Genomic DNA, 11,511 nt, shown 5'->3' on the forward strand with positions numbered 1-11,511 from the left:
TGGTTGGTTGGATGGATGGATGGATGGATGGATGGATGGATGGATGGATGGATGGATGGATGGATGGATGGATGGAACAGTAAAACTACCGTTTATTGTCAAACTTTCAGCTCCATCAGTTCTGGCAGCAAGCAGGAAAAACGTTAAGGAACCAAGAAAGAAGCTTTCATCTTAAACATGCAAATAAAGACACTTTTTGGTTTAAACAGTTCAAAGTTCAACATAAAACCCTGGATTTAGTCTCTTTTGTTCAAAATGTGCTTCACGTGCGACACTGCAAGCTGCACTGGATTATTTTGTTGTTGAGAGCGGTGATGTAAAACCAGGAAAGGCTTCCTTCCTTGAGTTTTTGGCTTTTTATAGCCGGCCGGCCGTTTGTCTTCAGGATTCCTCTGACACCACCAGGAAGAGCTCAGCTGAGTACATCTGGAGAACTCCTTTAGGCCTTCAGTGATGTCAAAACCAAAAAAAAAACAAAGGAAGCCGTAACGATCTGCAACAAACACAGAGTGTTGCTCATTCACTGTTCCCCTGGCAGTGCGAAAGCAAACACATCAGTCCCTGGAACAATGGGACTCTGAGTCCTTATTAACCCTCTGAGTCCTCTTTGGCTCAAAAATACCAAAAAAAAGGTCAAATATGGCAACATCTACATCAGCTGAAAACTGAAGACAAATAATTCATAATATATAAACAAATCCTGGTATTTATACCAAAAATCAGTCAACTTTTTTACATTTTGTCAACAATATTAGTCGTTAGAACTTACACAGTCTCAAGAAAACACTAAAATGATGAGACGAAAATGAAGTATTTGAGGCGTTTCCTTTTCTTATCACGACTAAAGCAGCGTCCCGTCTCTGCAGGAAGTAGCAGTGTTTGTGTTTAATCCCATTTAGCCACGACTCAAGTGAGTTATGACCCCTCCGTGCATTTTTCTTTCCTTCATTAAAAAGTTCTAAGTGTGGGGATCTTCTCTGTTATAAATAGTGTTCGCCGCCAAGTGTTGAGTAATTAGGAGATGGAAAGGCAATTACCTTCAGGCGCTTGATGGAGGAAGTGGGGAGAATGGAACAATGAGCCAAAAGGATTTCTGTAAATGCCGAGACTTTTCCTGTTAAAAATGGAAAAAAAACACTATTAATTCTGTTAGTTTGGTGTCGGGAGAGTGTTTCTGCTAAATGTTTTAAATGTATAAGAAGCAGAAAAGGACAATATTCTCCTACATTTTGTTTCTAAATCTTTCCCTTAAAGCTTGTGTCCAAATGGGGCTGAATTAGAATTGGTACCACTCTGAATCGGTCTATTTTTCGTCTCCAATCAGTCCCAGTTTGCTTTCAGAGATCAACAATCCTCAAAATGTTGATAATTTCTTGCATTTTCTGACTGAGGAAGACGAAACCAAGAGTGGCTCCATTGTTGCTGCACTAAACCTGCAGTAAGTTGTTTGGTAAAATATTGGTAAATCGTTAATCCTTTGGGAATAATGTTTGCTACACTATGAAATTAAAAAGCTACACATATTTCAATCCTAATTTTACGTGTTCGGACAAAGGATTAAAGAAAAATCTTAAAGAAACGATTTTTTATGTCAACTCTTTTTTAATATTTGGTAAATTAAACTGAACAGCTTTATTTTAATCTAAGTTATGATTAAAACACTTTGAAAGAACAAAAAAAAGAGAAGAAGAATATTTAGGGACTGTTGGTTTTCTTCTATGGCCATGAGAGATGGTAACTGACTGTCTGTTAGCAAAATATCTCATCTTAACTCATTAGGTGTACAACTGGTTACCTTTTGGAGTCAACTTGATTCAAGATGGCGGCTACAAGTCAAGCTACAGGTATTGAGCTAAACTCTAGCGTGGTAGAACGGGCGCTCTGACCGGCAGCTTTCAGTTTTTAGTCACAACAACGTTGTCGGGAACATGGTCCACCGGTTTTTACTAGTTGCGACCCTTTTCTGACATTCTTGGCGTGAATAAGTGACGCACCTCGGGGGAAATCAGTTGGGAACGTCTGCGATCAAATCCCACGCAACGTGGTGTCTCAGCGGGTCTTCGTGTCGGCCCCGGAGCCCACAGAGACCCGCCGGGTGCTATTTCCTGCTCGCTTTCCTGAAAAAGCAACGGTGGGAGAAGACGTTGGAGTCGGCGCCCGCCCTCTGGGGCCTTCCCGTCGTACATCCAGCGTCTCTGCAGGCGTATAATTACACACGGCGTACCGACAGGCGTCCAACGAGCACATTCTGGCGTGCAACTCATAATTTCTGAACTCGACAAACAAGGAGTTCTCTTAAAACGGAATGGAGTGGAGCGTCGCCTCATTTATTACACGCTTAAACTGATTTCATGCTCCAGCACAGAGGAAATTGAAGCGATAATATATATGTGGAGTTACAGAACAACTTGAAGTATTTCTATTTCAGATAAGCTCGCGTGTTTGGAAACAGCAGAAAAACTGTAAGGCTTTTCGCTATCTCTGCAGCTCTCTTCGATGATAACCATCAGTTTATTAATCTTTTTTTTCTGTTGCTTTCTATTAAAGCGCTTTGAACAGGCTCGTTAAAGGAGCCCACTTTGCTGCAATGAGATTAAAAGCAGATCTCAGCTTCTCAACAAGGCTTTTTTTATCTGTTTTTGTAGCCCCGAGATCCTAATTTCATTTTAAAAAAAAAGAACAAGGGAAAGTGTTTCGAAGAAATGTGATTTGGTTACTAGAACTTTAAGATAAAGCATTTCTTTGGGGACAAAGTACAAAAAATAAAATGATCACACTTGATTATCACCAACAGAAAAGTAATTGAGTTTGACTTTGGCTGAAAGCAAAATCAGATCACTTTCAATTGGGTTTCGTTCTTATTTTAGGAGAGTCCTGAGACTTGTCAGTGAGGATGACTTCGTTATCTTAAATAGATTTTCTAAGAAGACTCCAAACAGCAAGTTTACTAGTCCTAGTCGAACAGAAACTTTCTATAGATGTCAGGATCTTTCTAATCGTAAGAAAATTAAAACATATTTGTTTCCAAATAAGTACTTCTTGGACTGAGGAGTTATTTAACTCATCTTCCTCCCAGATGGAGTTAAAGTTTAGTTCATTAAGTCTCATATAGCCTACAAAGAGTTTAAAATAACCTTTAAACTTTGACTAATACGAATAAAAACACCAGCTTTTAGTGATTTGAGCCGGTTCAGACACTCAAACAACCTCCCAACGAAATATCTTTTAAAATCACTTCATTTTTCTGCATTAATTAAAAAAAAACGAACATTTTAGCTTTACAAAAAGTGACTAAGATGAAAATTTCTCAGCCGGGTTAAACTGAATAATTATTACATGTCATTTCAAACAAACACCAGCTTGTATAACGTTTCTGTGAGTCTCTTTATTTGACCAAAAATGGATTTGTGGTAACAAATGAAACTGCGTATTTGTCCAACGCCTCGCTCCGACTCGTTTTACTGCCTAATTACGGACGGATCACAGTATAATTAATGAGATCTGAGCCACGGTTTCCCGTACACTTCAAATGCAACACAGGTCATTACTGCATTTTAAATGTACCAAATTAATGTGTAAAAGTTATAGACTTCAACTTTAAAACTATATTTTTGAGATATTTGTATAGGAAAGCCCAGAAAAGAACTCTTACTGTATATTTTACACTTTTTAACGTGCTAAAAAAACACAACCTTAGGTCAGTGACTTTAAACAAACCTTGTTATTATATTTGAAACACATTTATTTAACCAGTAACAACAAGTTTAGGATTTTTTAAATTTTAATCAGTGTTCAGTGTTAAGTTTTAGCTCAGAGTGCTTCTAGCTAGCTAACTAAGATTAGCTAGTTAGCTAGCTACCTAATCATAGATAAAAGCCCTTCTAGTTATCTACAATTGCTTGAAGCCCTTTTTAGTTTAGATTAACTAGCTAACAACTAGTTAGCTAATTATAGATTGAAATGCTCTAGCTATCTATATCAGCTAGAAATACTTTTAGCTGCGATCAGCTAGCTAACCGCTAGCAAGCTAGCTAATCATAGAGAAAAGTACTTCTAGCTAGCTGCATTAACTGAAAGCATTGTGGTTAGCTAGCTAACAATTAGCACCAGATAACTTTAAATCATAAACACATATTAATAGCATCTTTGTTTTTATATTTATTCATCATTTACTTAAAAAAAATCTGTTTTAAATGTTTTACTGTTGGCTATTTAAACAGCTGCCTTTTCTGTATATAGCTGTGCTTTTGCGAATTGTTTCTGTTTAACATTTTATTTATCAACAGCTATTTATTATTAAATACTTTTTGGTCTTTCGTTTATATTAATGGCTTGTTTTAATATTCGTTCAGGACTTTCACTGTTTACACGAACTGCTTTTATTTGCTCGTGTCTCAGTTTCTGCAGTAAATAGGTAAAAAATAATAATCTGATTTTAAACTAGAGACTGTTCTTTTTCCCAGCAACTGTATTGTAAAACCACTTTGGATACCAGAGTTTTGACCCATTCTGACACGTTTTATTAACCTTCTGGTAACGGTTTGTGTTCGCAGGTCGACCTGGGTTTCCTCAGATTCATCACAGCTATCGGGACGCAGGGCGCCATATCAAAAGAGACCCAAAGGCAATACTTCGTCCGCTCCTACAAGGTGGACCTGAGCTCTAACGGAGAGGACTGGGTCACGGTGAAGGAGGGCTCCAAGCAGAAGGTAACGAGCGAGAAGCGCTGGCCGTCAATCTAACAGCGACGACTAATAAAGGAAAACTAATCAAAACATTAGAGCTCCTAAACCTGAGCCAAAGCAGGGGAATGATATTTGATTTTAATGTTCTAAAATCATTTCCAGCTTCTGAGCCACAGAATAAGAGGCCGAGGCTTACAGCCCCCATAATGGTTGGTTGTGACATACAAACATTACAACGAGCCAATTAAACAAACACTTAATGACCACGAACAACCATTTCACTATTGTTATCCAATTATAACTCATGTCTTTGTGTCTCAGAGTATTTATGGTTCAAATGTTTAATTGGCAATCATTTTAAATACTAATTTGATTTCTGGAGATCTTGTCAAAACCCCAGTGTGGGGTCGTGACCCCGACCTTAAAGACCACTAATTTACTTTAATTTAGCTTGTAAGCCTTAGGTTAAACAATAAAACACCAGTTTTTGTCACATGCTATGTTTGCAGCCGATGCAAATTATTTTAAACATAAATGTGAATTTAACTAAACATATTTTTATAACAGTGTTGTGGTTTTTAGGATTTATGTTCAGGTTTTGACTTTATTTTTCAGATAAATTGGTTTCTTGCGTTACGTTGTCCTTTCACCTCTTAATTTATTACCTCATTTTGTTTTCTGTTCTCCCTGTTACCTGGTTTTAGTTTGCTAATTTTGCTAACAAATTTAGACTCAGTAACGGTCTTTATACCCTGCATGTTTAGGACGCCTTTACAAAGTGCAAATATTACCATCAGAAGATGTTTGCAAGATTTTATTTAGACTTGAAGGACAAAAATCCTCCAATCAAATGTGTTAAAGGTTCTGTTAATGGGCTGGTTATAATGTCCAGTCAAGGTTGCAGTACTGTAGTATTATTAATTTAGTTGTGGCTGTGATGATGAAGAAAAAAGCTGGGATCTGTTTGTTTTTATTAGCTGTACAAACAGCAGCAATAATGATAGTTAGTCTCAGTGGCTGTAGTTGTTTCATTAAGTGTGAGAAGTAAGATAATAAAAGAAGAAATGCTCCTTTTTTCTCAGATCTTTGAGGGGAACTACAGCCCAACAGATGAAGTCCGGGCCTTCCTCCCCAAACCGACTCTGACTCGCTACATCCGGATCCGCCCCATGACCTGGGAGCAAGGCATCTGCATGCGCGTCGAGATCTACGGCTGCAGAATATCAGGTCGCTTTGGCAAAATGGAGTCCGTGTTTGAAGCCTTAACGGGAAAATGAAAAGTGTTTCTGAAGCTAACGTGAATCGAAAGAAAGTCCTAAAAGGAGTCTTGCATTTTAAAAAAATTCTTTCTAATTTAAAATTAATAATCAAAGATCGAAATAACTCCCGGGTCTCTGAAGTGTGACGCACCGAGAGTCAAACAAGGCAGGAAATAACAAATACAGATAGTGTCCGACTGTCCGATCGTTGCCAGCCTCCTCCTGTTGTCCGACCAGCGCCGTCCTCCTCCCGTTGTCCGACCGGTGCCGTCCTCCTCCCGTTGTCAGACTGGCGCCAGCCTCCTCCCGCTCTCTGACCGGCGCCGTCCTCCTCCCGCTCTCTGACCGGCGCCGTTCTCCTCCCGCTCTCTGACCGGCGCCGTCCTCCTCCCGCTTTTCCCTTTAACGCATTAATGCAGACACGTCCTGTTTGTTTCTGAAGTAACATTCCTGAAGTTTGTCATCTTAAATAACCACTTTTCAGGAATTCTCTCCCAAGTTTCCCTACCTTTAACCACCGTGGCTCGGCTCACATTCCTGAACACGTTCCTTTCTGGGCCATGGTTCTTTTTTGACTTCACTTATTATTTTTTGTGTTTTGTTTTTGCACTTCATGAATCAAACTAACGTCTTTATCGCCCGAGGAGTGAGAACCTCCTGCTGCTCTCTGTTGATTTGAAATAATTATTGCTTCCAAAGCGAGCATAAACTCCCACAGAAGGACACGATTATTCATTACAGTAAAGCAGAGCAAACTCTCGCCGCCTCATTAATCATCCGCCAACATTGTTCCCGCTCTCCGGTGCGCCGCGAGCAGCTCCCAGGAGGAGATCTCCGTGAAGCTGATGCAGCTCGGCGGAGAACGGGCCGAGCCGGACAGGTGATCCCGGCGATACGGTGAAGCTGTAGGCATTTAACAACCTTCCTCCGCTGTAGAGGCAGATCCTCACACAAACCAGCTGATATAACTTTGGAAGGATCCTTTAAAAGCAGAAATCCTCCTTTTTCGTTCATACTTGGGTTTAACTCCAGAAGATCATTTTATCAGGTTTTCCTACTGAAACTAAAAGCTGCTACAGACAGATTGGTTGTTTTTTTTCTCACGACTTCTGTTGAGAGAACCTGAACATCTTACTGATTCCAGACAGCCAGCCCAAAACCCATCGGCCATCTTTAAACAGCTTCAGTACATTAAAAATATCACATCTGTTTCTGCAAACGCTCATTTAATAAACTAGTATTTCTTGAAGTAAAGCATATTGCCCGCTACTTGCATGCCAAAGATTTAAAGAAAGATCTCGCATGGCGTGTTGAAGGTGACGCTCTGCTCCAAAAACAGCTAATTTTAGCTCAATATCTGTCCAAAATGACCCGTTTCGATGCTTGTTGGGGTCGATTAGCTGCTGCAGAGTTAAATCCAGTTAAATTGGGAACGTTTTTGAGTTGTCTCAGATGGAAGTTGCCCCTCATTCATCCTGCCATTCGATTGGCTCACTGATTCTCTAAACTCAGATCACTTTGACTGCTTTCCGCTGCGAGTAGAACATCACCTCCATAAAAACCCTGCTTTTAAAAAAAGGAACAAGCTGTCCCTTTAACGCCTTCGCTCAGTTTAAACTGAGAAATTCTCGATGACTCCGGTGTTTTTATTTCTAATCTTCCTCAGCAGCAGCCAGAGGGAATCATCCGGAAAGCGCTGACGAAATCAGAGGGAAGATTCTGATGGTCGGGGTTTTTCTCTCCCTCGTCTCTCTCTGTGCAGACTACCCGTGCTCGGTGATGTTAGGGATGGTGTCGGGTCAGGTCGCCGACGCTCAGATCAGCGCCTCGTCCTTCGCCGACCGGGGCTGGGTGGCGGAGAACGTGCGTCTGTTGACGGGGAGGTCGGGTTGGACCGGGCAGCAGAGCAAGCAGCCGTTCAAGAACGAGTGGCTACAGGTTGGTGCAAAACTCAGAACAAAACCTGCATTAAAGGTGGAAAACTAACGATTGAATTCCTGCAGAAAAACTTAAATTATCTTAGTCAGGAGTTTAAATTTTATGTTTCTAATTTTATAATTTAGACCGTCCATATGTCTCTGTGGACAGTTTCTGTCTGAAGTCTAAATTAGTTACTGTTTAACATAGAAGTATTGGACACCTCATGGGTTTGGGATGATCCCTATAGATTTCAAAGTCATGGGGTCAAAGGTTGAGGTCACAGGTGAACCTTTTCTGAAATCTTGTCCAGGCTCTAGTTTTGCAACAAAGTATGGTAGGAATGTCAAACTGCACAGCTGGACTCCTCATGAGTCAAGGATGATCCCTATTGATTTCAGGGTCACGGGGTCAAAGGTCAAGCTCACAGGTGACCCCATTGTGAAAACCTTGTCTACACTAACTCTGCAACCGTGTAACTTGAGACTGTCGAACTGTACAGCTGGACACCTCATGTGTCAGGGATGATCCCTATTGATTTCAGGGTCATGGGGTCAAAGGGCAACTTTTGTTTGTGCTCCGACTGTAGACACGTGTTCAGGATTCTTGGTCAAACCTTGAAAATAACTACTTTTATTATTTCATATTTTAGCTCAGTATCAGTGAAGCTGACTGAATTGGAGCCATTTTTAGTGTTTTCTGTAGCGAGTTGGCTGTGGTGGCCATCTTGAATTGGGTTGGCTCTAAAAGTTTTAGATGTACATCCTAAACTAAAATCCGTCCATCAGTCTGCTTCTGTCTGTTTTATTGTGAATTTGATTCTGTTGATGTAAAATCCCTCACCAGTGTCGAACGGTTACATTCAGGTGGATCTGGGTCAGGACAAGATGGTGAGCGGCGTGGTGATCCAGGGAGGGAAACACCGCGACCGCAACGTCTTCATGAAGAGGTTCAAGGTGGGCCACAGCCTGGACGGGGACAACTGGACCATAGTCAAGGAGGACAACACCACCAGGCCGAAGGTTGGTTCCCTGAAACACGACTTTATTTCTGCTTCTTCTCACCGGCGTGGGGAGTTTACTGAAAGTCCGAGCAGCTGGTCGTGTTTTATCATCACTTCCTGCTCCGGAGCTGCAGGGTATTAGTCGTGGTCGGGTTTAGCTACAGGTCATTAAATGTCTCTCTGAAAGAAAAAAGTGAAATCATAAATCCAGGACTGAGTTCTGTGTCTTTTGTTCCGGTTTGGTTCTGGAATCAAACATCAATCTGCATTTTTTTATCTGTGTTTTATAAGTTTGGCTCTTTGAGTGTTTAAACCCGACAGTCCTTCAGTTCTGATCCACAACAGGAAATTCTGGTCCTCGGCTGGCCCAGTTGGTGCCACATCCTCCTCGATGGGTTCCACATGTTGGAGCGGAGAACCGACCCGACACGCCCGAACTCTCATAAACTCTGATTGTCTCTGAAGGCTCCTGTCTGCTATAGAAACCCCCAGAAACCCTGAGCTGTAGAAGTCTACGCGTATGAAAGGTGAAGCATCGGTACGAGCCGTTGAATTTAAACTCGGGCGTGTTTGTTTTTGTGTTTCCATCAGATTTTTATGGGGAATCAGAACCACGAAACCCCGGAGCTGAGATCAGTCGGCCCACTTCTGACCCGGTTTGTCAGGATTTACCCGGAGAGGGCGACCGCCGAGGGGGTGGGCCTCCGTCTGGAGCTGCTGGGCTGTGAGCTGGACGGTACGTTGGTGTGTGTGTGTGTGTGTGTGTTCAGGCTTTGACTGAAACCAGGTAAATTCCACTTCTCTCGACTTTAGGCGTCCCTCAGGGCTCTTAATTTGGAGCTTTTAGCTGTTTCAGTGTTTTTCTCCGCCTTTAGCTGCAGAGTTACGCAGAAAACGAGTTTATTTCTCAACATCTTGATGTAAGTTTTCCACATTCAGTTCCAGTCTGAGGTGGAGAAACTCGTGGATGGTTCAGATCTCTGAGGGCTGGAGGTTTTACCTGTTAATGCAAGTCAATGGGGGTAATGAGGTTATTAGTTTTACATGAAAGGATCGTAATTATTCAATTATTAAAACCTCATTTGGAGTTCTCAGCTGAAGGGGTCGTTCTTGATGTTTGGAGGTCTTCAAAACAAAAAGGGGGGATTTCTCATGGAGGCTGAAGGTGAATATTTTTATGACACGTCTGATTTGAAGCTGTTCCTGCAGACTGAGTGACGAAGACTCAGAAGATAAAAATAAACGAGAAACCTGACGTCCAGTTTGGATGTTTCTGTGTTATTTTGCTCGTAGCTTTCGGGGGGGTGAACAGACTGAAGTCTGAGGGAAGGAGGGCACGACCTCTCCCAGGAGGTGAGGCAGGAACAGATGAAGGGAGGAAGTGGGCTCTCTGCTGGAGTATCTGGTTGCCCTGCAGGGACAGCGATAAGAATCAGCCGAATTTATTTTCTGTGTGAGCAGAGAAGAGTCCTGCACGGAGTCGGACATCTTGGATCCGAACGCTCTTTAATCAGATTCCCTCAGCAGCCGACAGTCGGCTTGTTTACCTGCTGCAGGAACAAAAGCAGCACCTGGCCAAAGATTTCTGCTTTAAATTAAAAAAAGGAACACGGTTCTTCCCTATTTTAGACCTGACGAAACAAATGCATGAATCTGTCTTTCAAACCTGCTTCAAAAAAACAAACAAAAATGTTTTTATACGTGGTGAAACGAAGTTAAATTATTTCAAGTATTTCCTGAAAAATAAAGAGTTTTGTAACCAGTTTAAAGTACTTTTAGCGTTCCTTATAAACCTGAAAAGAAGAACTTCGGTTCAGATCCTGAGAATTAAAAACCGAGCGGCTGGACTCCTTTTCTTCTTGTTGAAGGCGTTTGGTTTCCCGTCATCTGAGAGGCTTTGAGCTGCGTGACGTTCTCCAGCCAGAGCTGAGAAACGAGAAATAAAGGAGCCCGGCGGGCCATTTTTTCTTTAAAATAAAATAAAAAAAACACCTCGTAGGATCAGCCGTGTCCCGGATGGCTGAGATCTGACACCAGCCTCTGTGGAACCTGAGAATAAAGAGCAGATTCATGAAAATATCCGTTTTAAACGTATATCTAGTCCAGGGGTGGGCAGTCCTGGTACTGCAGGTTTTATTGTTCCTCTGCTCCAACACACCTGGTTTAAATCAATGGAGGATTAACAGAACCAGGTGAATCAGGTGTGTTGGAGCAGAGAAACCAGTGAAACATAATCCAGGATTTCTCACCCCGATCTTGAGTTTCATTAAAATCCATCCAGTATTTCAGCAGATATTACGCTAACAGGCAGACGAGCAGGTAACTACATGATCGCCTGCCGTTTCTGATTGTGGGGGAAATGTTTCCCGGGTGTCGCTTCAGACGACAAACATGAAGGTGTTTGTTGTTGCAGCAGATCCTGAAGTTGTGACTCTTAATTTCTCGTCACTGTTCTCACTTCAGCTGTTTCCTTCCTGTCGGGTTTTTTTTTCCTCCCTGCATCGGTGTCGTTTCTGTCGAGTCGCAGGACGAAACCGAACGCTTGGAAGAAGTGAAACCTGAGGGTTCGACGCAAACAGAGGTTTCTGAAGCGGCCTATTATATATATATATATATATTTATATATATATATATATATATATATATA

At 41.7% G+C, this 11,511-nt stretch overlaps 1 protein-coding gene across 5 annotated transcripts in view; it reads left to right on the forward strand.

Annotated features, from left to right (window-relative positions):
• The window catches only part of LOC108243851 (neuropilin-1a-like), a 152,771-nt gene that overhangs the window by 131,273 nt on the left and 9,987 nt on the right, over positions 1 to 11,511 (forward strand). For all 5 annotated transcript variants that reach the window (XR_005234570.1, XM_025008902.2, XM_025008901.2 and 2 more), the window contains 5 exons: positions 4,554 to 4,709; positions 5,768 to 5,912; positions 7,707 to 7,882; positions 8,728 to 8,883; positions 9,456 to 9,600. Coding sequence is in view for 4 of the 5 variants with exons in the window: in XM_025008902.2 (XP_024864670.1) it covers positions 4,554 to 4,709; positions 5,768 to 5,912; positions 7,707 to 7,882; positions 8,728 to 8,883; positions 9,456 to 9,600 (778 nt within the window). In the remaining variant the exon portion in view is untranslated. The remainder of the gene's footprint in view (positions 1 to 4,553; positions 4,710 to 5,767; positions 5,913 to 7,706; positions 7,883 to 8,727; positions 8,884 to 9,455; positions 9,601 to 11,511) is intronic.

The sequence above is a fragment of the Kryptolebias marmoratus genome, linkage group LG20 (genome assembly GCF_001649575.2).
Source record: "Kryptolebias marmoratus isolate JLee-2015 linkage group LG20, ASM164957v2, whole genome shotgun sequence".
In the NCBI taxonomy this organism is placed as follows: Eukaryota; Metazoa; Chordata; class Actinopteri; order Cyprinodontiformes; family Rivulidae; genus Kryptolebias; species Kryptolebias marmoratus.